The sequence below is a fragment of the Notothenia rossii genome (assembly GCF_949606895.1).
Source record: "Notothenia rossii genome assembly, chromosome: 10".
Classification (NCBI taxonomy): domain Eukaryota; kingdom Metazoa; phylum Chordata; class Actinopteri; order Perciformes; family Nototheniidae; genus Notothenia; species Notothenia rossii.
The window spans coordinates 64,786,671-64,813,129 of record NC_136908.1 but is presented as its reverse complement, the minus strand read 5'-3'; the positions used below and the strand labels follow the sequence as shown (position 1 = coordinate 64,813,129).

Sequence of the window (26,459 nt, the reverse complement as noted above, 5' to 3'; positions counted from 1 at the left end):
AATATACACTTTATGGTATCTTTTACATGCCGTACAGTAAAGTTAACCGTTTGATTGACGTCCCAAATATTCTTCTATATCTGTTTCAGGGGCACACTTAAAATACCTCCAACACATACTTAAGACACAAAGCAATCTGATTGGTCCCTGCAGCTGTCAATCACCCTGCAGCTGTCAATCATCCCCACAAAATGTAAATACTCAGACAATCAGTTCCAGCAGTGGCTCAGTCGGTAGGGACTTGGACTGGGAGCCGTAGGGTTGCTGGTTCAACTCCCCCCTTCCCCCCACTCCCATCGCTGTACAATAACTCCCCCCTGCTCCCAGTGGCAGAGGTTTCACTGAGTGCATAAACCATTTGAGAGGGGTTCATGAGCAGGAGGCGGGCCCTGGCTAGCAGACTGGTTCAGTGACCCCCAGTAGTCTGACAAGAAGTTAAAGGGCCCATGTCCTGCTTCTCTGGTTCTGACCCGTCCCCTTGGGTTCTGTAGCTTCTGCATGTAAACGGTCTGCAGAGTCACAAACCCTCAAAGGACACCCTGTAGGGAGTAACGCTTTAACGGCCCGTCCACATAGCGGCGTGCGTTTAAGCTTGGCGGTGGGCGTGTCTGAAGCTTGTACCTGTGACCAACAACCAATCACGTGAATCTCCCGCCCCCGACATCCAGTTTACGAAGTATACTGGATATAAACTCCCCAAATAGGCGAAAACCTACCAGTTTCACCCACTGTCTCTGCCCCCTCCCTCCATGCCTGGGTCCTCCGGTTTGTACCCCGTTAGGTGAACAGGGACTGATCGTACAAGACCGGGTGATTCCCTACCGCTACGATTAATTTCTCCTCCATTTTTTGGAATATGAGGAAGTGACCTGCGGTGTGTCTGTCCGGGTAGCACTTGTACTGGCAGATTTGCATACACGCGGTTTGATTGGCTGACGCTTCCACCGAAGCTTCAGAAGCTTCAAAAGTTGAACATTTCTCAATTTTTGCAGCGAGCCACGCCAGCAAAGCTCCGCTTCGCTTCCCACAATGCATTTCGGAGAAAAGTGACGTCACCCCATTAAAGTGAATTGTGAAGCTTTCAACGCACCCGCTGTGTGGCCGGGCCGTAACACAGGAAAGACCTGTCTGTGCTGCCCAGAACGCCTCGTTGGACATTTCTCTTTTTCCATTTACTTCCTGGTACTAAGTGACGTCACGATACCCAGGTCCACGGACCAATCCGTGGAGCTCCACACACACACACACACACACACACACACACACACACACACACACACACACACACACACACACACACACACACACACACACACACACATCTTTTCTGCAACAAGCCGTGTAGGACAGAGAGTGAATACACAGAGATGCTGGATGAGAAACCAATGTGAGTTTGGAACATTGAACAATGTAAATGTATTCTAGTAGACCTAAACAATGGAACTATGATCAGTAGAAATGGCCATGAGTCATGGGACATTTAAAACCTGTTAGTGGTTTTCTGTGCCTGACTGGTTCCCAGCTCACCTGCAGGGCCTCCAGAGAGGCGATGATCCGACTGCTCTCCTCCAGCAGAACCTCCTCCTCCTGGGGTCCGGAGAGGAACCGGGTCCTGGTCTGCAGGAACACACAGAGCCCGAGCAGCAGCAGCAGAACCGGGCCGGAGCAGAACCGGAACCGAAGAAACCGGAGGGGAGGGAGGAGGAACCGGAGGGGGGGCCGGAGGATCCGCATCGGTGAAGCTTTACATTCCTCTCCTCCTCACCTGTGGAGCAGAGGGGGTCATCAGGTGTAGTCCAGCCCGCCTGAGGGTTTACCTGGAGACTTTTTTGGACTTTATCCGAGCCGAATTCACAACAGGGTCGATATGATTCTGAATAAAGTGTTACCTTATGTTAAAGATCCGGGAAACTAGAATAAAAAAGGAATAGTTCGTTATACGCACTATTTCTTAAGCAGGACGCTCCGTGCGCAGCGGATGGATCCACAAAGAGAAGATTGTTAAAAATATGAATTGGTTTTTGGGTAATAAGACCCAAGCCGAATTTGCAAGTGGGTCCATATAAGTCAGAAAAAAGTATTACCTTGTGTGAAATGTTTAAGAAACTTACATAAACCCAAATCCAGTTTTAAAACATGATTATTTTCAGGCGAACGCGGTGCGCGCAGCGGAGCGTCACAGAGAAGTGTGTTATTAAAACAGAAACATCATTTAAGAGGATCAAATCCGAGCAGAACTCATAACTGGATTAATATGAGTTAGAAAACAGTCGTGAATTATGCTATAGTTCCGAAAAACTAGAATTAAAAAAGGAATAGAAAGTTAGAAAGGTCTATTTCTTAAGGACGCTCCGTGCGCAGCGGATGGATCCACACAGAAGTTTGTTTAAATAAAATAAACCTACTTTTTGGTTTTTAGATCCAAACAGAGTCCACGGTAGGATCCATATGAGTCACAAGACGTTTTAACCGAAGTTGTAAAACCACAATTATTCTCCAAGCGTTTTTCAGACAAACGCTGCGTTGGCAGTGATGGAGCCAGAGAACGGGTTGTATTCAGACATAAAAGCCTTTCGGGTAATTATATCCAAGGCAGATGTTCTCATGGTTCCATATGAGTCAGAAAAAAGTCTTACCTCAGGTTCTAAGTCCAATAAATGTACATAATCCCGTTGTAAACGCGTTATTCTCCAGGCTGCCGCTGAGTTCGCTCGGGTTTGTTATTAAAGAGCTTTAAAAGTGATTATATCACAGCAGAGTTCAGGAGTGGATCCACTCAGGTCAGAAAATGGCATTACCTGATGTTAAAAGTAAAAAAAAAACTTGCATAAAAGCAGTTTTATACACTTCGCTCCTCAGACGTGCTGTTCGCGGCAAAGTTCGCTTGGTTTCCGCCGAACTGCATCTCCTCCCGATCATGTGCTTTAATGAGTCTCTAATTATCTCTGCTAACTGCGCAGTTCCTCCAGAGTCTAACCGGACAGTGAACACACACTCCACACACACACACACACACACACACACACACACACACACACACACACACACACACACACACACACACACACACACACACACACACACACACACACACACACACACACACACACACACACACACACACACACACACAGTGAACACACACAGTGAACACACACTCTGCACACACACTCCTCCGGTAGCGGTGTAGACTGCAGAGGTTAGAGGAGCGGAAAAACGCGTGGAGGAGACCATCTGGTTTCAGTTAAGCCCAGGAGGAGAGCTGCCTCTAAACCTCCTCTTTAAAACACACGCACGCACGCACACACACACACACGCTTCTTCTGTGTTTGTAGTTTCAAACTTCAGTTTCCTGCAGGCTTCAGAGAGCTCAGTGGGGGGTCCCCCTCCTCTTCCTCCTCATGCTGAAACACTCCCGAGTTATTTCTGGAAAACACGCACCCTGTCAGTGTGTGTGTGTGTGTGTGTGTGTGTGTGTGTGTGTGTGTGTGTGTGTGTGTGTGTGTGTGTGTGTGTGTGTGTGTGTGTGTGTGTGTGTGTCTGTGTGTGTGTGTGTGTGTGTGTGTGTCTCTGTGTGCGCGTGTGTGTGTGTTAACCGCTCACAGCTGTAGACACACAGCAGAGAACAACAGGCAGGGGAAACCCTGAGACTAAAGTTTATTTAAATAAATAACAAATAATTGAACAAATAATTGCAATCACTTGTTTTATGAAAGGTTAAACTACACCACTGTTTAACAAATGATTTATAATAAAGATATGTTTTTAATTCCAGTTTCTGGAGGTGTTTCCTTTCAGTCCGTTACATCATTAGTTTATAATCAGTCCTGCCTCTGGACACTTGGTTTTAGTGAAAGTCACTTCCTACTCCAGCTGCTGTGAAGAGACCTTTCTCTAAAGGTCACGTGATCTTGAATCCACTCTGACTCAGAAGTCTACATCCTATTGGCTAACGCTCCTACACATTGCAGTGATAGGCTCAAAGGGGCGGGACATCTCTAAGCTGTTGACCAATCACAGCAGAGCCCCAACTGACCAATCAGAGCAGCTCTGGTTTCAGACAGAGGGTGAAAAGAGAGAAACTGAAGTCAGAGTTAAAAACATCTTCACTTTATTGGACTCCTCTCTTTAAACTCTCCTCCGATGCCCCTTCCCCTCCAACGCGCTCCGTGCAGCCCGCTCTGTGCACACCGCCCAGAGCCCGAGTGCTGCTGCGCCATGCGTCATGCGCCATCGTTTGCTTTGCAGCATTACTTACTATAACATTCAAACTGATTCTCAATGTTATTTCCACAGATCGTGTTGTTGTTGTGCGTTGGTGTGAAAGGGGCATTAGGGATCTTCCAGGATCCTGTAGTTGTAGTCCAGCAGCGGCCATGTTTGTAGTTCTTTAGGGCTCAGTGCTTGGACCTATTTTGTTCACATTATATATGCTTCCGTTAGGCAATATTATAAGGAATCATTCTGTAAACTTTCATTGTTATGCGGATGATACTCAACTATATTTATCAATCAAGCCTGATGAAATTAATCATCTAAATAAAATTCAAGACTGCCTCAAGGACTTAAAAACGTGGATGACCTTAAATTTTTTGATGTTAAACACGATCAAAACTGAAGTTATTGTACTTGGCCCGAAGAATCTACGAAACAAATTATCTAAAGATATACTAACTATGGATGGCATTAATTTGGCCTCCAGTGAGACTGTAAGGAATCTTGGTGTTATATTTGATCAGGATTTATCCTTTAACGCCCACATAAAGTCAATTTCAAGGACCGCCTACTTCCATCTACGTAACATTGCAAAAATCAGTCATATCTTGCCTCAAAACGATGCAGAGAAACTAGTCCATGCATTTGTTACTTCAAGGCTGGATTATTGTAACTCCTTATTATCAGGGTGTACCAAGAAGTCAGTCAAGTCGCTTCAGCTGATTCAAAATGCTGCAGCTCGTGTACTAACCAGAGTTAGGAAAAGGGACCACATTACTCCTGTTCTGGCTGCCTTACACTGGCTCCCTATAGAACACAGGATAGAATCTAAAATTCTTCTTCTCGCCTACAAAGCCCTTAATGGGCAGGCGCCATCTTACCTTAAAGAACTCATTATACCCTACTGGCCTACTAGGGCATTGCGTTCCAAGAATGCAGGGTTGTTGGTTGTTCCTAGAGTCTCTAAAAGTACAATGGGAGCCAGAGCCTTTTCTTATCAAGCTCCACTTTTGTGGAATCAGCTTCCAGTTTGTGTTCGGACGGCAGACACCCTCTCCGTTTTTAAGAGTGCGCTTAAGAGCTTCCTTTTTGATAAAGCTTATAGTTAGGGCTGATTAGATTCAGCCCCTAGTTTTGCTGATATAGGCTTAGTTTGTCGGGGGACATCTTACTTCTTCCTTCTCTCTGTCTATACCTGTGTACTCTCATGTTCCCATTAACCCAGCTTCCCCAAATGTCTTTCTTTTTGGTGTCAATATACGCCGGGATCCGGAGTCATGGATGATCCTGCGGTCCTGTGTCATGGATCGCGAGTCCTGGATCTTGAGTCGTGGCTGTGGTCCTGGATCATAAGTCCTGGATGGATATCCTCGTGGATTCATCTTCTTATTATACACACATGCATTTCAAAACATTTGGTCTACCTATGTTGCAAATGTATTATCTTTTCAATTTACACACGGCATCTATTGCACGTCTGTCCGTCCTGGGAGAGGGATCCCTCCTCTGTTGCTCTCCCTGAGGTTTCTCCATGTTTCCCTTTAAACTGTGGGGTTTCTCTGGAAGTTTTTCCTTGTACGATGTGAGAGTCTAAGGACAGAGGGTCTAAGGACAGAGGCTCTAAGGACAGAGGGTCTGAGGACAGAGGGTGTCGTATTGTCAAACTGATATTCTGTACAAACTGTGAAGCCCACTGAGACAAATGTAACATTTGTGATATTGGGCTATATGAATAAACATTGATTGATTGATTGATTGATTCTTTTTTATTAAAGTTCTACAGGAAGTGGATCATGCGGATAACCCAGGTATCAAGGTAACGCTTAGACACAATAACAACGATCAGCGGGACACTTCCTTTCCTCTGAACGGTCCCAACAGAAAGAGAATTATTACAAATCAGAATTTAACAACAAATACTTTTTCATTTTTAAAGTTTTAATTGAGAATGATGAGAAGAAGTCACACAGGAAGAGGCTGATGCATTCTGGGTAATACAGTTGACAGAATAGAAAGGGGGGGCATCAAGTGAGGGCCATCAGGTGGGGGGGCATCAGGTGAGGGGCATCAGGTGAGGGGACATCAGGTGAGGCGGGGACATCAGGTGAGGCGGGGGCATCAGGTGAGGCGGGGGGCATCAGGTGAGGGGGGGCATCAGGTGAGGCGGGGGGCATCAGGTGAGGGGGGGGCATCAGGTGAGGGGGGGAATCAGGTTAGGGGGCATCAGGTGAGGGGGCATCAAGTGAGGGGGGAATCAAGTGAGGCGGGGGGCATCAGGTGAGGCGGGGGGCATCAGGTGAGGGGGGCATCAGGTGAGGGGGGGCATCAGGTGAGGCGGGGGCATCAGGTGAGGGGGGGGAATCAGGTGAGGGGGTGGAATCAGGTGAGGGGGGGGAATCAGGTGAGGGGGGGGAATCAGGTGAGGGGGGGGGCATCAGGTGAGGGGTTTAATAAAATGCAGACCATAATAAACTAAGACCGGAGTTACTGAAGGAAGGGAATCTGAAGGTTCATTTCCTGTGTTTGAGACTGTGTGATGAAGGAGGAGGAGGAAGAGGAGGAGGAAGAGGAAGAGGAAGAGGAGGAAGAGGAGGAAGAAGAGGAGGAGGAGAGGAGGAGGAGTCTATTTATGCCGGCTGCCTCTCCTCTTCATGGCTGCAGTGCACTGAGGACAGAACCACTTCCCCTTGGGAGCTTCAGTCAGACCCACACAGCCGTAGTGGAACCACTCGATGGGGCACTGCAACACACACACACACACACATTATATACACACACACTATACACACACACATTATACACACACACACATTATATACACACACACATTATACACACACACACATTATACACACACACACACTATACACACACACATTATACACACACACACATTATACACACACACACATTATACACACACACACACTATACACACACACATTATACATACACACATTATACACACTATATACACACACACACATTATATACACACACACACACTATATACACACACACACATTATATACATACACACACTATATACATACACACATTATACACACTATATACACACACACACATTATACACACACACACATTATACACACACACACATTATACACACACACACACTATACACACACACATTATACATACACACATTATACACACTATATACACACACACACATTATATACATACACACACTATATACATACACACACTATATATATACACACACACACACACATTATATACACACACACATTATACATACACACATCACACACACACATTATACACACTATATACACACACACACTATATACATACACACACTATACACACACACACACACACACACACACACACACACACACACACACACACACACACACACACACACACACACACACACACACACACACACACACACACACACACACACACACACACACACACACACACACACACACACACACACACACACACACACACACACACACACACACACACACACACACACACACACACACCCACACACACACACACCCACACACATGATGAAACTCACATCTGTGTTGTCACAGCCGACCATCTCTCCGTAAGAAACCTGCAACAGAGAATCAACCAGAGGTTACAAGGTCTGAGTACTTCTACTTTACTCAAGAACAAGGTCTGAGTACTTCTACTTTACTCAAGAACAAGGTCTGAGTACTTCTACTTTACTCAAGAACAAGGTCTGAGTACTTCTACTTTACTCAAGAACAAGGTCTGAGTACTTCTACTTTACTCAAGAACAAGGTCGAAGTACTTCTACTTTACTCAAGAACAAGGTCTGAGTACTTCTACTTTACTCAAGAACAAGGTCTGAGTACTTCTACTTTACTCAAGAACAAGGTCTGAGTACTTCTACTTTACTCAAGAACAAGGTCTGAGTACTTCTACTTTCACTAGAGTACAAGGTCTGAGTACTTCTACTTTACTCAAGAACAAGGTCGAAGTACTTCTACTTTACTCAAGAACAAGGTCGAAGTACTTCTACTTTACTCAAGAACAAGGTCTGAGTACTTCTACTTTACTCAAGAACAAGGTCTGAGTACTTCTACTTTACTCAAGAACAAGGTCTGAGTACTTCTACTTTACTCAAGAACAAGGTCTGAGTACTTCTACTTTACTCAAGAACAAGGTCTGAGTACTTCTACTTTACTCAAGAACAAGGTCTGAGTACTTCTACTTTACTCAAGAACAAGGTCGAAGTACTTCTACTTTACTCAAGAACAAGGTCTGAGTACTTCTACTTTACTCAAGAACAAGGTCTGAGTACTTCTACTTTACTCAAGAACAAGGTCTGAGTACTTCTACTTTCACTAGAGTACAAGGTCGAAGTACTTCTACTTTACTCAAGAACAAGGTCTGAGTACTTCTACTTTCACTAGAGTACAAGGTCGAAGTACTTCTACTTTACTCAAGAACAAGGTCTGAGTACTTCTACTTTACTCAAGAACAAGGTCTGAGTACTTCTACTTTACTCAAGAACAAGGTCTGAGTACTTCTACTTTACTCAAGAACAAGGTCTGAGTACTTCTACTTTCACTAGAGTACAAGGTCGAAGTACTTCTACTTTACTCAAGAACAAGGTCTGAGTACTTCTACTTTACTCAAGAACAAGGTCTGAGTACTTCTACTTTACTCAAGAACAAGGTCTGAGTACTTCTACTTTCACTAGAGTACAAGGTCGAAGTACTTCTACTTTTACTCAAGAACAAGGTCTGAGTACTTCTACTTTACTCAAGAACAAGGTCTGAGTACTTCTACTTTCACTAGAGTACAAGGTCTGAGTACTTCTACTTTACTCAAGAACAAGGTCGAAGTACTTCTACTTTACTCAAGAACAAGGTCTGAGTACTTCTACTTTACTCAAGAACAAGGTCTGAGTACTTCTACTTTACTCAAGAACAAGGTCTGAGTACTTCTACTTTCACTAGAGTACAAGGTCTGAGTACTTCTACTTTACTCAAGAACAAGGTCGAAGTACTTCTACTTTACTCAAGAACAAGGTCTGAGTACTTCTACTTTCACTGGAGTACAAGGTCTGAGTACTTCTACTTTACTCAAGAACAAGGTCGAAGTACTTCTACTTTACTCAAGAACAAGGTCTGAGTACTTCTACTTTACTCAAGAACAAGGTCTGAGTACTTCTACTTTACTCAAGAACAAGGTCTGAGTACTTCTACTTTCACTAGAGTACAAGGTCGAAGTACTTCTACTTTACTCAAGAACAAGGTCTGAGTACTTCTACTTTCACTAGAGTACAAGGTCGAAGTACTTCTACTTTACTCAAGAACAAGGTCTGAGTACTTCTACTTTACTCAAGAACAAGGTCTGAGTACTTCTACTTTACTCAAGAACAAGGTCTGAGTACTTCTACTTTCACTAGAGTACAAGGTCGAAGTACTTCTACTTTACTCAAGAACAAGGTCTGAGTACTTCTACTTTACTCAAGAACAAGGTCTGAGTACTTCTACTTTACTCAAGAACAAGGTCTGAGTACTTCTACTTTACTCAAGAACAAGGTCTGAGTACTTCTACTTTACTCAAGAACAAGGTCTGAGTACTTCTACTTTACTCGAGAACAAGGTCTGAGTACTTCTACTTTACTCAAGAACAAGGTCTGAGTACTTCTACTTTACTCAAGAACAAGGTCTGAGTACTTCTACTTTACTCAAGAACAAGGTCTGAGTACTTCTACTTTCACTAGAGTAAAAGGTCTGAGTACTTCTACTTTACTCAAGAACAAGGTCTGAGTACTTCTACTTTACTCAAGAACAAGGTCTGAGTACTTCTACTTTACTCAAGAACAAGGTCGGAGTACTTCTACTTTACTCAAGAACAAGGTTGAGTACTTCTACTTTCACTAGAGTACAAGGTCTGAGTACTTCTACTTTACTCAAGAACAAGGTCTGAGTACTTCTACTTTACTCAAGAACAAGGTCTGAGTACTTCTATTTTAATCAAGAACAAGGTCTGAGTACTTCTACTTTCACTAGAGTACAAGGTCTGAGTACTTCTACTTTACTCAAGAAAAAGGTCTGAGTACTTCTACTTTTACTCAAGTACAAGGTCTGAGTACTTCTACTTTACTCAAGAAAAAGGTCTGAGTACTTCTACTTTTACTCAAGAACAAGGTCTGAGTACTTCTACTTTACTCAAGTACAAGGTCTGAGTACTTCTACTTTTACTCAAGTATAAGATCTGAGTACTTCTACTTTCACTCAAGTACCAGATCTATACTTATACCACAGTTTATAGCCTATGAAGAACACTATTAGAAATGGAAGGCTAAAGCTAACGTTTGCAGATAGTGACAATGTATGCTAGTTAGCTAGCTCAACGATTCCTTGAATAATATTGAGACAGAAAAACGTTTCAGTTCACATCAAGCTGTTCACCAGCTGAACTGTCCTAACAGCTGTTCACCAGCTGAACTGTCCTAACAGCTGTTCACCAGCTGAACTGTCCTAACGGCTGTTCACCAGCTGAACTGTCCTAACAGCTGTTCACCAGCTGAACTGTCCTAACGGCTGTTCACCAGCTGAACTGTCCTAACGGCTGTTCACCAGCTGAACTGTCCTAACAGCTGTTCACCAGCTGAACTGTCCTAACGGCTGTTCACCAGCTGAACTGTCCTAACGGCTGTTCACCAGCTGAACTGTCCTAACAGCTGTTCACCAGCTGAACTGTTCTAACAGCTGTTCACCAGCTGAACTGTTCTAACAGCTGTTCACCAGCTGAACTGTCCTAACAGCTGTTCACCAGCTGAACTGTCCTAACGGCTGTTCACCAGCTGAACTGTTCTAACAGCTGTTCACCAGCTGAACTGTCCTAACAGCTGTTCACCAGCTGAACTGTTCTAACAGCTGTTCACCAGCTGAGCTGTTCTAACAGCTGTTCACCAGCTGAACTGTCCTAACAGCTGTTCACCAGCTGAACTGTTCTAACAGCTGTTCACCAGCTGAACTGTTCTAACAGCTGTTCACCAGCTGAACTGTCCTAACAGCTGTTCACCAGCTGAACTGTTCCGGCTGTTCACCAGCTGAACTGTTCTAACAGCTGTTCACCAGCTGAACTGTCCTAACAGCTGTTCACCAGCTGAACTGTTCTAACAGCTGTTCACCAGCTGAACTGTTCTAACAGCTGTTCACCAGCTGAACTGTCCTAACAGCTGTTCACCAGCTGAACTGTCCTAACAGCTGTTCACCAGCTGAACTGTCCTAACAGCTGTTCACCAGCTGAACTGTTCTAACAGCTGTTCACCAGCTGAACTGTCCTAACGGCTGTTCACCAGCTGAACTGTCCTAACGGCTGTTCACCAGCTGAACTGTCCTAACGGCTGTTCACCAGCTGCACTGTTCTAACGGCTGTTCACCAGCTGAACTGTCCTAACGGCTGTTCACCAGCTGAACTGTCCTAACGGCTGTTCACCAGCTGAACTGTCCTAACGGCTGTTCACCAGCTGAACTGTCCTAACAGCTGTTCACCAGCTGAACTGTCCTAACGGCTGTTCACCAGCTGAACTGTTCTAACGGCTGTTCACCAGCTGAACTGTCCTAACAGCTGTTCACCAGCTGAACTGTCCTAACGGCTGTTCACCAGCTGAACTGTCCTAACGGCTGTTCACCAGCTGAACTGTCCTAACGGCTGTTCACCAGCTGAACTGTCCTAACGGCTGTTCACCAGCTGAACTGTCCTAACGGCTGTTCACCAGCTGAACTGTTCTAACGGCTGTTCACCAGCTGAACTGTCCTAACGGCTGTTCACCAGCTGAACTGTCCTAACGGCTGTTCACCAGCTGCACTGTTCTAACAGCTGTCCACCAGCTGAACTGTCCTAACGGCTGTTCACCAGCTGAACTGTCCTAACAGCTGTTCACCAGCTGAACTGTCCTAACGGCTGTTCACCAGCTGAACTGTTCTAACGGCTGTTCACCAGCTGAACTGTCCTAACGGCTGTTCACCAGCTGAACTGTCCTAACGGCTGTTCACCAGCTGAACTGTCCTAACAGCTGTTCACCAGCTGAACTGTTCTAACGGCTGTTCACCAGCTGAACTGTCCTAACGGCTGTTCACCAGCTGAACTGTCCTAACAGCTGTTCACCAGCTGAACTGTCCTAACGGCTGTTCACCAGCTGAACTGTCCTAACAGCTGTTCACCAGCTGAACTGTCCTAACGGCTGTTCACCAGCTGAACTGTTCTAACAGCTGTTCACCAGCTGAACTGTTCTAACAGCTGTTCACCAGCTGAACTGTCCTAACAGCTGTTCACCAGCTGAACTGTCCTAACGGCTGTTCACCAGCTGAACTGTCCTAACAGCTGTTCACCAGCTGAGCTGTTCTAACAGCTGTTCACCAGCTGAGCTGTTCTAACAGCTGTTCACCAGCTGAGCTGTTCTAACAGCTGTTCACCAGCTGAACTGTTCTAACAGCTGTTCACCAGCTGAGCTGTTCTAACAGCTGTTCACCAGCGGTCCAGTCTGTGCCACAGTGACTCCGGACAGTTACTATTAACGAGCGCACCGTAGGTAATGTAGCTGGTGAAGCTAGACCCAAAATCGCGGAGCAGCAGAGTTCAGCTCACACAGCTCGCGCTTCATTCTAATATATTTAAGCAATAGCTCACTTCAGGCCGTGGTATATGCTCATTATATCACAGCTAAGGGGCGTGGTTCAACCCCCTCAGCTGTGATATACTGAGCATATATCACGGCCTGAAGTGAGCTATTGCTTTTATAAAACGGTTACCAAGTGTGGCAATATGAAAGAAAAATACACACTCTAATTTAAATAGTTTTTATTAGTAAATAATGATGTTCAAAATAAAATAGTCCCTCCGTTGCCTTCTGCACGAAACATAGTGCGAGGTGGTTGCTATGCAACAACACTAACAGCGAGCGAACATATTAGACAGAGAGCGTTGATCCATTATTTGGCTGTTTATTTACATTAATGTGTATGTTGCTGTTTATTGTGCACCCACTGAAAACCTGTCCAGCATCAGTAGCATGGCTTACGTGGTCACTTGTATAGGTTGAGGTTGTTCGAGGCTGTTGCTTGGCGTGGAGAGAATATTGCTCCACTTTCTCCGGTCCCCGAGATTGGGCTTCCAGTAGCTCTGGAGAGAGCTTTCGCACCTGTGGCCACTAACGCTCATCATTTCTCTGCTTTGTTTCAAGACCCGCATCAGAAAGCTTTTGAATGGTGCTACTTTCCCAGTTGGTCTACCTGCTCTTTACGTAGCTCTGCATGTCGTAGTTTAGGTGCTCTCTGGAGATAGGCACAGCTCAATCCACTCCTCCATAGTAATACCCCCCCGGAGGTCGAAGTTAATCTTAAATGTTTCCATCTTATGCTTTGTAAGTTTGTTTCGTAACGGAAGAAATGTAAATATATTTATGAAACTGACAAGTCAAATCAAGCAATCTGATTGGTCGATAGCGTTTTTGCGGACCTCTTTGATTACAGATTTGAAAACATGGTTGCTTGCTTTAAAAGTAGCACAATTCATTATGTTAAACCTTCAAAAGTATCTAGATATCCCTGCCCTAATGCCAAAGGAACTGCACACTGAATATGTTTTGCCGTTTGATGTCTGTGTCTGGACCGCTGCGTCAAAAGGAGGGTTTCTGCCCCGTTACTTCTCCGCTGCTTTCTTGTTCCAGCAGTTTGCTTTTCAGTCCAACGGTATACTGTTTTTCTCAGACGTGGAGGGATACTGACTTGTTGTGAAAAGTAACTTACAATTCTACCCGTGGTATACGCTCAGTATATCACGGCTAAGAACCAATCAGATGGCTTGATTTGACTTGTCCGTTTTATAATAAAAGATAACACCATGCGCGTATGATGGCACATAACAGCTCACGGCCGCAGATTACTCCGGGACCAGAATCGAGGCTCGTAATAAATAATAATGATGTTGTTGTTGTTGTTTACCTGGTTGAAGATGCAGTATCGAGACTCGTAATAAATCTAAATGTTGTTGTTTACCTGGTTGAAGATGCAGTATCGAGACTCGTAATAAATCTAAATGTTGTTGTTTACCTGGTTGAAGATGCAGTATCGAGACTCGTAATAAATCTAAATGTTGTTGTTTACCTGGTTGCAGATGCAGTATCGAGACTCGTAATAAATCTAAATGTTGTTGTTCACCTGGTTGCAGATGCAGTATCGAGACTCGTAATAAATCTAAATGTTGTTGTTTACCTGGTTGCAGATGCAGTATCGAGACTCGTAATAAATCTAAATGTTGTTGTTTACCTGGTTGCAGATGCAGTATCGGGGCTCGTAATAAATCTAAATGTTGTTGTTTACCTGGTTGCAGATGCAGTATCGGGGCTCGTAATAAATCTAAATGTTGTTGTTTACCTGGTTGCAGATGCAGTATCGGGGCTTGTAATAAATCTAAATGTTGTTGTTTACCTGGTTGCAGATGCAGTATCGGGGCTCGTAATAAATCTAAATGTTGTTGTTTACCTGGTTGCAGATGCAGTATCGGGGCTCGTAATAAATCTAAATGTTGTTGTTTACCTGGTTGCAGATGCAGTATCGGGGCTCGTAATAAATCTAAATGTTGTTGTTTACCTGGTTGCAGATGCAGTATCGAGACTCGTAATAAATCTAAATGTTGTTGTTCACCTGGTTGCAGATGCAGTATCGAGACTCGTAATAAATCTAAATGTTGTTGTTCACCTGGTTGCAGATGCAGTATCGAGACTCGTAATAAATCTAAATGTTGTTGTTCACCTGGTTGCAGATGCAGTATCGAGACTCGTAATAAATCTAAATGTTGTTGTTTACCTGGTTGCAGATGCAGTATCGGGGCTCGTAATAAATCTAAATGTTGTTGTTTACCTGGTTGCAGATGCAGTATCGGGGCTCGTAATAAATCTAAATGTTGTTGTTTACCTGGTTGCAGATGCAGTATCGAGACTCGTAATAAATCTAAATGTTGTTGTTCACCTGGTTGCAGATGCAGTATCGAGACTCGTAATAAATCTAAATGTTGTTGTTCACCTGGTTGCAGATGCAGTATCGAGACTCGTAATAAATCTAAATGTTGTTGTTCACCTGGTTGCAGATGCAGTATCGAGACTCGTAATAAATCTAAATGTTGTTGTTTACCTGGTTGCAGATGCAGTATCGGGGCTCGTAATAAATCTAAATGTTGTTGTTTACCTGGTTGCAGATGCAGTATCGGGGCTCGTAATAAATCTAAATGTTGTTGTTTACCTGGTTGCAGATGCAGTATCGGGGCTCGTAATAAATCTAAATGTTGTTGTTTACCTGGTTGCAGATGCAGTATCGAGACTCGTAATAAATCTAAATGTTGTTGTTTACCTGGTTGCAGATGCAGTATCGAGACTCGTAATAAATCTAAATGTTGTTGTTCACCTGGTTGCAGATGCAGTATCGAGACTCGTAATAAATCTAAATGTTGTTGTTTACCTGGTTGCAGATGCAGTATCGGGGCTCGTTGGGGTCGTAGGTCCAGTCCACCTGGCTGTTGGCCTCGGCCTCCGGCAGCGCTGATGCATGCTGGGAAAGTTCCTGAGCCAGCGCCGAGGAAGAGGAGCAGGAGGAGAGCGAGGAGGAAGAGGAGGAGGAAGAGGACTGGTGATTGGACGACTTGATGCTGCTTCTGGGGGAAAGAGGAGGAGTTAATATAACAGTGGTGGAGCTGTGGCAGTTGCACAGGTGTGTGAGTTTCTCTGTGTACAGGTGTGTGTACAATTGTGTGTGTACAGGTGTGTTCCTCACTTGGACTTGCGCCCCCTGGAGTCAGCGGCAGGTGAGGGAGTGAGGGTGCTGGTGAGCGTGTTAGCGAGCGCTGAGGAGGAGAACCCAGGGTTCTCTCGGCTCAGGGAGAACTCTCGGCTCAGCTGGAAGTCTGTGTTCTTGATCGCCTCGTAGCTCGCCTTCAACGACGACGTCCTGCGCCCATCCTTCATCTGGGGGGACACGTTAGCTTAGCATGATAGCATATAGGAGCATGTTAGCTTAGCATGATAGCATGGTGGGTGGGGGCTATTAGCTTAGCATGATAGCATATAGGAGCATGTTAGCTTAGCATGATAGCATGGTGGGTGGGGGCTATTAGCTTAGCATGATAGCATATACATATGTGTATTTATATGGTGAGTGTTACCTGTGTATCTATACAGGTGAGTGTTACCTGTGTATCTATACAGGTGAGTGTTACCTGTGTGTACAGGTGAGTGTTACCTGTGTATCTATACAGGTGAGTGTTACCTGTGTATCTATACAGGCGAGTGTTACCTGTGTATCTATACAGGTGAGTGTTACCTGTGTATCTATACAGGTGAGTGTTACCTGTGTATCTATACAGGTGAGTGTTACCTGTGTATCTATACAGGTGAGTGTTACCTGTGTATCTATACAGGTGAGTGTTACCTGTGTATCTATACAGGTGAGTGTTACCTGTGTATCCATACAGGTGAGTGTTACCTGTGTATCTATTCAGGTGAGTGTTACCTGTGTGTACAGGTGAGTGTTACCTGTGTATCTATACAGGTGAGTGTTACCTGTGTATCCATACAGGTGAGTGTTACCTGTGTATCTATTCAGGTGAGTGTTACCTGTGTGTACAGGTGAGTGTTACCTGTGTATCTATACAGGTGAGTGTTACCTGTGTATCTATTCAGGTGAGTGTTACCTGTGTATCCATACAGGTGAGTGTTACCTGTGTATCTATACAGGTGAGTGTTACCTGTGTATCTATACAGGTGAGTGTTACCTGTGTATCTATACAGGTGAGTGTTACCTGTGTATCTATACAGGTGAGTGTTACCTGTGTATCTATACAGGTGAGTGTTACCTGTGTATCTATTCAGGTGAGTGTTACCTGTGTATCCATACAGGTGAGTGTTACCTGTGTATCTATTCAGGTGAGTGTTACCTGTGTGTACAGGTGAGTGTTACCTGTGTATCTATACAGGTGAGTGTTACCTGTGTATCTATTCAGGTGAGTGTTACCTGTGTATCCATACAGGTGAGTGTTACCTGTGTATCTATACAGGTGAGTGTTACCTGTGTATCTATACAGGTGAGTGTTACCTGTGTATCTATACAGGTGAGTGTTACCTGTGTATCTATACAGGTGAGTGTTACCTGTGTATCTATACAGGTGAGTGTTACCTGTGTATCTATACAGGTGAGTGTTACCTGAGCGGTGGCCTGCACGGCCTGAGCAGCAGCGAGGCTGATGGCCCCCACAGCTCCAGGTCCTGCAGGCAGAGAGCTGTAGAGCGGCTGGGGGGGGGTCACACTGTACACACTGCTGCTGGGGGTGGAGCCGGAGGTGATGTTGCTACGGCAACCTGAGGGGGACACCGAGAGAACACCTGTTAGAGGTTACAGCACGACACACACTACACACAGGAGCACACTACACTGAGGTGTACAACTGGCGAGTGTGTGGTTTAGTGTGTGTGGTGAGAGTAAATGTGTGTACCTGGTGGAGGTGTGTGTGTTACCTGGAGGAGGTGTGTGTGTACCTGGAGTGTTCTCCTTGGAGGCGTCGGAGGTCAGCGTGGACAGCAGAGCCTCAGACTTGAACTTCTTCTCTGGAACGTGTTCTGTGGTGTGATGAGCCGGGGCGCTGTGCTTCCTCTCTGCAACACACACACACACACACACACACACACACACACACACACACACACACACACACACACACACACACACACACACACACACACACACACACACACACACACACACACACACACACACACACACACACACACACACACACACACACACACACACACACACACACACACACACACACACACACACATTTTTTTTGATTTAAGTGGAAGTATCATTTTAAGAACCAGCGTAGGGTAATAAAGCGGAGGTACAACTGTAAGATTAAAACCCCTTAATGAGATAGTGATGCTCTCAGGACATTACCTACCCCCCCCCCCCCCATGGCCCTACAGCTGACCCCAGTAATACAGAGTTAGAGACTCACTCTCTGTGGCGGTGTGTGAGTGGGCGTGGTGGTTGTTGACGGGCTGAGACGGGCTGTCCATCTCCAGAGACCCTGCACAGAGACCACAGGACGTTAGACATGAGGAGACATAACGTGATATCGATATAAATCTATCTGGAGGTACACTGACGTCTCTCAAGGATCTCCGTAATGCCCGCGTTGTCCGCCTCCAGCTCCATCTTGAACTTGGCCAGCTCCTGGTCCAGTTTACGCAGGTGCCGGTCCACCTGGGTGGAGGGTCATATCATAAACTCAGATGAAACCGATTTAAGAACAAGATGAACAGAGATGAGTCAGGACAAACAGAGGGAGGCTGAGAGTCAAAGGGTTAGACTGCCCTCTGCTGGAGGCTGCAGGCAACAACACATACTGCATCATGAGGGACAGGTTTAGATACTAACGTCTCATTTCACCAAGCAATATGTTTGTTTACATCTAACAGGGTATATGCAGGAGTCCTGAAGTCACATGGAAGACCCTCTCGGACCCTTTCCATACATTTTAAGACCTCATCTCCACTTTGAGTTTTAACCGGTTACCTTGGCGACACACTTCACCTCACATTCACTATATACAGTATTGATTGTCCTTCCTCCTTATCTTCCAACCATTTGGACGCCGACTTGCATTTCCCCATAACGATGTTGCTTAGCAACCGGCGTAAACGGACCTTCGCGTGCTATCAAGCAGTGAGCGTGATGTCCTGTTCAGATGACGTCAAACCCAACGGGATGCCATAAATAAACTACACAGAATCACACTACACACCTACGCAATGATTACATTCAGGCAGACTGTAGAACACAACCTCTTTGGACCATTCATATACTTATTGAAAACAAGCTACAACATGTAATACATTGGGAAATGCCCTTTAATACTTTTGTAATACTTTGAGACCCCGCGGACCCCCTGTATTAACACAGAAGCAGTTTCTCTCCCTGAGACTAAATACATTATTACTGAAGAGTTTCTCCACTCACCAGATCATAGATCTGATTGGCCAGCTGCACCTTCTCGTCTGCGTCCTCCAGAGCTTTGTAATAATCCTGAAACACATTTGAATAAAGACATGAACTCTCTGTGAGCAGCTGGAGAGGATCAGCTGCTGCAGGTTCATCTGTAGGGCGGGGTTAGGAGAGGGGAGGAGTCAGAGCAGAGAGGATCAGCTGCTGCAGGTTCATCTGTAGGGCGGGGTTAGGAGAGGGGAGGAGTCAGAGCAGAGAGGATCAGCTGCTGCAGGTTCATCTGTAGGGCGGGGTTAGGAGAGGGGAGGAGTCAGAGCAGAGAGGATCAGCTGCTGCAGGTTCATCTGTAGGGCGGGGTTAGGAGAGGGGAGGAGTCAGAGCAGCTGCACGTCACACACAGAGGCAACACATTTAGGTCATCTTCACGGTGTGTGTGTGTTAGGCGGGTTTAAGGTGTGTGTGTGAGGCGGGTCTAAGGTGTGTGTGTGAGGCGGGTCTAAGGTGTGTGTGTGAGGCGGGTCTAAGGTGTGTGTGTGAGGCGGGTCTAAGGTGTGTGTGTGAGGCGGGTTTAAGGTGTGTGTGTGTGAGGCGGGTTTAAGGTGTGTGTGTGAGGCGGGTCTAAGGTGTGTGTGTGAGGCGGGTCTAAGGTGTGTGTGTGAGGCGGGTTTAAGGTGTGTGTGTGAGGCGGGTCTAAGGTGTGTGTGTGAGGAGGGTTTAAGGTGTGTGTGAGGCAGGTTTAAGGTGTGTGTGAGGCGGGTCTAAGGTGTGTGTGTGAGGAGGGTTTAAGGTGTGTGTGAGGCGGGTCTAAGGTGTGTGTGTGAGGAGGGTTTAAGGTGTGTGTGTGTGAGGCGGGTTTAAGGTGTGTGTGTGAGGCGGGTCTAAGGTGTGTGTGTGTGAGGCGGGTTTAAGGTGTGTGTGAGGCGGGTTTAAGGTGTGTGTGTGAGGCGGGTCTAAGGTGTGTGTGTGAGGAGGGTTTAAGGTGTGTGTGAGGCGGGTTTAAGGTGTGTGTGTGAGGCGGGTTTAAGGTGTGTGTGTGAGGCGGGTTTAAGGTGTGTGTGTGAGGCGGGTTTAAGGTGTGTGTGTGAGGCGGGTTTAAGGTGTGTGTGTGAGGCGGGTCTAAGGTGTGTGTGAGGCGGGTTTAAGGTGTGTGTGTGAGGCGGGTTTAAGGTGTGTGTGAGGCGGGTTTAAGGTGTGTGTGAGGTGTGTTTAAGGTGTGTGTGTGAGGCGGGTTTAAGGTGTGTGTGAGGCGGGTTTAAGGTGTGTGTGAGGCGGGTTTAAGGTGTGTGTGTGAGGCGGGTTTAAGGTGTGTGTGAGGCGGGTTTAAGGTGTGTCTGTGTGAGGCGGGTCTAAGGTGTGTGTGAGGCGGGTTTAAGGTGTGTGTGTGAGGCGGGTTTAAGGTGTGTGTGAGGCGGGTTTAAGGTGTGTGTGAGGTGTGTTTAAGGTGTGTGTGTGAGGCGGGTTTAAGGTGTGTGTGTGAGGCGGGTTTAAGGTGTGTGTGAGTTGGGTTTAAGGTGTGTGTGTGAGGCGGGTTTAAGGTGTGTGTGAGGCGGGTTTAAGGTGTGTGTGAGGCGGGTTTAAGGTGTGTGTGTGAGGCGGGTTTAAGGTGTGTGTGAGGCGGGTTTAAGGTGTGTGTGTGAGGCGGGTTTAAGGTGTGTCTGTGTGAGGCGGGTTTAAGGTGTGTCTGTGTGAGGCGGGTCTAAGGTGTGTGTGAGGCGGGTTTAAGGTGTGTGTGTGAGGCGGGTTTAAGGTGTGTGTGAGGCGGGTTTAAGGTGTGTGTGAGGCGGGTTTAAGGTGTGTGTGAGGCGGGTTTAAGGTGTGTGTGTGAGGCGGGTTTAAGGTGTGTGTGTGAGGCGGGTTTAAGGTGTGTGTGAGGCGGGTTTAAGGTGTGTGTGAGGCGGGTTTAAGGTGTGTGTGAGGCGGGTTTAAGGTGTGTGTGAGGTGGGTTTAAGGTGTGTGTGTGAGGCGGGTTTAAGGTGTGTGTGAGGCGGGTTTAAGGTGTGTGTGTGAGGCGGGTTTAAGGTGTGTGTGTGAGGTGTGTTTAAGGTGTGTGTGTGAGGCGGGTTTAAGGTGTGTGTGTGAGGTGTGTTTAAGGTGTGTGTGTGAGGCGGGTTTAAGGTGTGTGTGTGAGGCGGGTTTAAGGTGTGTGTGTGAGGCGGGTTTAAGGTGTGTGTGTGAGGTGTGTTTAAGGTGTGTGTGTGAGGTGTATTTAAGGTGTGTGTGTGTGAGGTGTATTTAAGGTGTGTGTGTGTGAGTTGGGTTTAAGGTGTGTGTGTGAGGCGGGTTTAAGGTGTGTGTGAGGCGGGTTTAAGGTGTGTGTGAGGCGGGTTTAAGGTGTGTGTGTGAGGTGTATTTAAGGTGTGTGTGTGTGAGTTGGGTTTAAGGTGTGTGTGTGAGGCGGGTTTAAGGTGTGTGTGAGGCGGGTTTAAGGTGTGTGTGAGGCGGGTTTAAGGTGTGTGTGTGAGGCGGGTTTAAGGTGTGTGTGAGGCGGGTTTAAGGTGTGTGTGTGTGAGGCGGGTTTAAGGTGTGTCTGTGTGAGGCGGGTTTAAGGTGTGTCTGTGTGAGGCGGGTCTAAGGTGTGTGTGAGGCGGGTTTAAGGTGTGTGTGTGAGGCGGGTTTAAGGTGTGTGTGTGAGGCGGGTTTAAGGTGTGTGTGTGAGGCGGGTTTAAGGTGTGTGTGAGGCGGGTTTAAGGTGTGTGTGAGGCGGGTTTAAGGTGTGTGTGTGAGGCGGGTTTAAGGTGTGTGTGAGGCGGGTTTAAGGTGTGTGTGAGGCGGGTTTAAGGTGTGTGTGTGAGGCGGGTTTAAGGTGTGTGTGAGGCGGGTTTAAGGTGTGTCTGTGTGAGGCGGGTCTAAGGTGTGTGTGAGGCGGGTTTAAGGTGTGTGTGTGAGGCGAGTTTAAGGTGTGTCTGTGTGAGGCGGGTCTAAGGTGTGTGTGAGGCGGGTTTAAGGTGTGTGTGTGAGGCGGGTTTAAGGTGTGTGTGTGTGAGGCGGGTTTAAGGTGTGTGTGTGTGAGGCGGGTCTAAGGTGTGTGTGAGGAGGGTTTAAGGTGTGTGTGTGAGGCGGGTTTAAGGTGTGTGTGTGTGAGGCGGGTTTAAGGTGTGTGTGAGGTGTGTGTGAGGTGTGTTTAAGGTGTGTGTGAGGCGGGTTTAAGGTGTGTGTGAGGTGTGTTTAAGGTGTGTGTGAGGTGTGTTTAAGGTGTGTGTGAGGTGTGTTTAAGGTGTGTGTGAGGTGTGTTTACGGTGTGTGTGAGGCGGGTTTAAGGTGTGTGTGTGTGAGGTGTGTTTAAGGTGTGTGTGAGGCGGGTTTAAGGTGTGTGTGAGGTGTGTTTAAGGTGTGTGTGTGTGAGGTGTGTTTAAGGTGTGTGTGTGAGGCGGGTTTAAGGTGTGTGTGTGTGTGAGGCGGGTTTAAGGTGTGTGTGAGGTGTGTTTACGGTGTGTGTGAGGCGGGTTTAAGGTGTGTGTGAGGTGTGTTTAAGGTGTGTGTGTGAGGCGGGTTTAAGGTGTGTGTGAGGTGTGTTTACGGTGTGTGTGAGGCGGGTTTAAGGTGTGTGTGTGTGAGGTGTGTTTAAGGTGTGTGTGAGGTGTGTTTAAGGTGTGTGTGAGGCGGGTTTAAGGTGTGTGTGTGTGAGGTGTGTTTAAGGTGTGTGTGAGGTGTGTTTAAGGTGTGTGTGTGAGGCAGGTTTAAGGTTTAAATCCTTTTGAAGGAGTGTGTGTGAGGTGTGTTTACGGTGTGTGTGTGTGAGGCGGGTTTAAGGTTTAAATCCTTTTGAAGGAGTGTGTGTGAGGTGTGTTTACGGTGTGTGTGTGTGAGGTGTGTTTACGGTGTGTGTGTGAGGCGGGTTTAAGGTTTAAATCATTTTGAAGGAGTGTGTGTGAGGCGGGTTTAAGGTGTGTGTGTGAGGCGGGTTTAAAGTCCTTATCTTGCGTAATTTACTGTAGCTGAAAGATCATAGAACTGTTTCAAAATGCATTAACTTGTTGGGTCTTATTCCAGTAACACGTGATATAGATCGAATATCGTTTCCTATTTGCTGTAAATCACTTGTTAATATCGGGAAAATGGGTCAAATTCAGAGGTATCCAGAAAAGTCTGGATTCAAACTTGCCGCTGCTTGGTGCTGTGTCGTGACGTCACGTGTGGTTCCGCGAATCCTGGTGAGTTCAGCCCGTCCCAGCATCACACAGTGTAGCATTGCTGGTATAGCCGCATGTCAACTTTGTGTATCAGTGTTTATCTCCGAGTTTGTCTTGTTTTTTCCGGATCATGGTGAAGAGGTGTGTCGTTGGCGGGTGTAGCAACACCAATCGGGATGGTTTTACCGTTCATTTGTTCCCGAAAGAGAAGGTTTTACGGGAGAAATGGGAGCGATTTGTGCGGAACACAAGAAAAAATTGGCAGTGCGCCAGTGAAACCAGCGTTATTTGTGGGGCACATTTTGTTGTCCCTGATGATTTTGAAGGCTACCAACAATGGAAGATGGGTTTCAAAAAACAGTTGGACATAAGAAAGGGTGCAATTCCATCAATTAGGACAGGTGATTCAACCCCAATGACTTCCTCGCGTTCCGAGGCTGAGCCCCAGGCATCGTCGATATTTCGCGGCCAACGGGAGACAACGCTGTCCGATAGTAAACAGGGTGAAACACAAGTGATGTCAGACTCCTTGGCGGAACCCCTACAAAAGAAACACAGGTCCGATAAAGCTGTGAAAAAACTAACACTGTCCAGGGTGAGTGAACCATCAATTTGAAATTTGTTTATCATTTATATATATATATATATATATATATATATATATAAATATATATATATATACTTCAATGTTTTCAGCTGAGGCCGGTGGTGCACATTCGCGTTTTGCTGGCTCGAACCTATACGGTTCTAGGCCTCTTATTTCTGGTGTAAAAGGCGGCAGAGATCGTTCAGATTCATCGTCACTGCTCGCATCGTCCACACCAAATAATTGTTCTGTCAAATTGTGCCAAATACCCGCGCTATTAGCTTTTTCTGATGCGTAAACATCAACAATATTTGACGCCATTTTTCGTTGTGAACTCTCGCTGGCTGCGCGCATTGGCTGTCGATCCGGACGGCAGCAGGGAGCCAGACAGCGGCAGCCGGGAACCACACGTGACGTCACGAAATGGCCTGCTTCCAGAAGCAAAGTTTTTTTATTGGACCTAATATTTTTCCTTTTTTTACATATTATTCAGTATGAAATAAAGAAACATACATTGACTATCTGTTGCATACACCCCCCAGAAATCAACTGCCAAAAAAAGTTTTTAATGTAAGATAAGGACTTTAAGGTGTGTGTGTGAGGCGGGTTTAAGGTGTGTGTGTGTGAGGTGTGTTTACGGTGTGTGTGTGAGGCGGGTTTAAGGTGTGTGTGTGAGGCGGGTTTAAGGTGTGTGTGTGTGAGGTGTGTTTACGGTGTGTGTGTGAGGCGGGTTTAAGGTGTGTGTGTGAGGCGGGTTTAAGGTTTAAATCATTTTGAAGGAGTGTGTGTGAGGTGTGTCTCTGACCTTCTTGATGACCTCCATCTGCTCCTCTCTCCACTCCGGTTTGTTCTTCTTGGCGTTGACAAAGAACTCGATGACTTTCTGCTCCAGCTGGTCCGTGGCGTCTGGAGGGATCAATACAATATCAGTGAGGAACAGAGACGCACTGCCACCCAGTCTTATTCTGACTGAATGTTCTGTGTTATTTAGCCGCTGTTGACGCTACAGGTGTTTACGCCTCTCAGTGCCCCCCCCCCCAGTGTTTCCCCCGGCTCCTCTGCATCAGGTACTCACTCTGAACCTGCAGGTCCATCTCCCTCATCTCTGTGAAGCGGTCCCTCAGGTCGATGGGGAGCTGCTCGATCACTGAGGAGAGAGAAAGAGTTAGCACTGTGTGTGTGTGTGTGTGTGTGTGTGTGTGTGTGTGTGTGTGTGTGTGTGTAAGACAATAGAACAGTTAGCATGTGAAATATCTCACTGTAAATAATTAATTATGTAAGTATAGTGTGAGAAACCAGCCAATCAGAGCACAGCTGCAGATCTCTAATAATACACACACTGAACAAATACATGAACAAAAAAAACCACAAGACAGAAAAAAACCCAACAAATTCATACAAATAAACAACAAATAATTAAGTCACTATCATCACTGTGTGTGTGTGTGTGTGTGTGTGTGTGTGTGTGTGTGTGTGTGTGTGTGTGTGTGTGTGTCAGCAGAGGAGAGGAAGTAGAACAAGACACGAAGAGAAAGTACATTTCAAAATAAAACCGGAAGCACTAAGGGGCCGGAAGTCTCAAAATAAACAACATGAATACTAATAATAATAGTAATAATAATAATAATAACAACAACAACAATAAGTCCAAACAAACAGAAGCTAAACAGATAAACTCAGATACGCTGGGTTCACAGAAAAGCAAAATCCCGTGCAGATTGACTAAATCTCGTTGACGGGGAAATGATGACGCATGAAGATTAAAAAAAAGACACAATAGATGCTAGGCTAACAGTTAGCGCGCTAAGCTAACAGCTAACGGAGCGGGATATAACACCGATTTAAAGCCTGAAACCCGCTTCTAACCCCAGGAATTATGAATTATAACCCCGCACTCACTCTCCAGGTAATCCTCGAGGTACAACATGGCGGCGGTTAGAAGGTTTTCTCGTTTTAACGAACAGGTTGTTTTTCTCCAATATGGCGCCGTCACTGTCTGTCTGAGAAAACAATACCAGGTCAGAGACGTGACGCCGGCGGCTGCCCGTGTTCTCATTGGTTCAAACCTACGCAGAGACGTTCTTTTACGTTCTGAGGACAGGTGGCTCATGGGAGTTGGAGTTTAATACGGTTAAATGTGTTTTTCAGAATCAGAATGAGATAAAATAATATAAAATTGACCTTTATTCATCCCGTAGAGACATGCAAGTGTCAGAGAAGCAACCTAATGAGACAGAAACACAGATAGTATGGAACATAACCGAAAAAAAAAATAAGAATTTAAAAATAAACATGTATTAATTAGTACGTGTCGTTGCTCGGAAACTTTCAAATACTTTTGAACATTTCCATGTGTTTGTGTGTGTATGTGTGTGTTTTCCTGCCACCAGAGGCATGTATGATGTGTGTGTTTTCTTCCCCACAACACCATACTCTCTCTCTCACGCGCACACACACGCGCGCACACACACGCGCGCA

General features: G+C 45.9%; 2 protein-coding genes across 6 annotated transcripts in view; both read right to left on the bottom strand.

Annotated features, from left to right (window-relative positions):
- Nucleotides 1–3,151, bottom strand: part of cped1 (cadherin-like and PC-esterase domain containing 1) — a 22,522-nt gene extending 19,371 nt beyond the window's left edge. Inside the window, exons 1-2 of one of the 3 annotated variants that reach the window (XM_079653192.1) lie at nucleotides 2,637–3,151; nucleotides 1,528–1,765 (exon numbers count right to left, since the gene is read on the bottom strand). In XM_079653192.1, the coding sequence (XP_079509318.1) occupies nucleotides 1,528–1,734 (207 nt within the window). In that variant the 5' untranslated portion in view covers nucleotides 1,735–1,765; nucleotides 2,637–3,151. The remainder of the gene's footprint in view (nucleotides 1–1,527; nucleotides 1,766–2,636) is intronic. The other 2 variants (XM_079653193.1, XM_079653194.1) reach the window with 2 other exon arrangements.
- A 3,474-nt stretch (nucleotides 3,152–6,625) lies between these two features.
- ing3 (inhibitor of growth family, member 3) lies at nucleotides 6,626–26,044 on the bottom strand. Of its 3 annotated transcripts, none has more exons than XM_079653712.1 (12): nucleotides 25,881–26,044; nucleotides 25,057–25,128; nucleotides 24,787–24,887; nucleotides 19,281–19,346; nucleotides 18,428–18,524; nucleotides 18,277–18,348; nucleotides 17,774–17,911; nucleotides 17,463–17,617; nucleotides 16,038–16,228; nucleotides 15,726–15,915; nucleotides 7,796–7,834; nucleotides 6,626–6,955 (listed from the first exon to the last, which is right to left on the bottom strand). In XM_079653712.1, exons 1-12 carry the CDS (start codon nucleotides 26,035–26,037, stop codon nucleotides 6,839–6,841), a joined length of 1,395 nt encoding a protein of 464 aa, XP_079509838.1. In that variant the 5' UTR covers nucleotides 26,038–26,044; the 3' UTR covers nucleotides 6,626–6,838. The 3 variants fall into 3 exon arrangements, with proteins under 3 accessions (XP_079509838.1, XP_079509839.1, XP_079509837.1); XM_079653713.1 differs by having other exon boundaries at nucleotides 6,627–6,955; nucleotides 15,726–15,918; nucleotides 17,795–17,911; nucleotides 25,881–26,043; XM_079653711.1 differs by having other exon boundaries at nucleotides 6,628–6,955; nucleotides 15,726–15,918; nucleotides 25,881–26,041.
- Between the last annotated feature and the right edge of the window lie 415 nt (nucleotides 26,045–26,459).

Coding starts and splice junctions, on each gene's coding strand:
- ing3 (XM_079653711.1), bottom strand. CDS start 26,037: ATGAGAACACGGGCAGCCGCCGGCGTCACGTCTCTGACCTGGTATTGT. Junction 17,912..18,276: donor CTCACACACCGCCACAGAGA/GTGAGTCTCTAA, acceptor TGTGTGTTGCAG/AGAGGAAGCACAGCGCCCCG. Junction 17,618..17,773: donor TACACACACACCTCCTCCAG/GTAACACACACA, acceptor TGTCCCCCTCAG/GTTGCCGTAGCAACATCACC.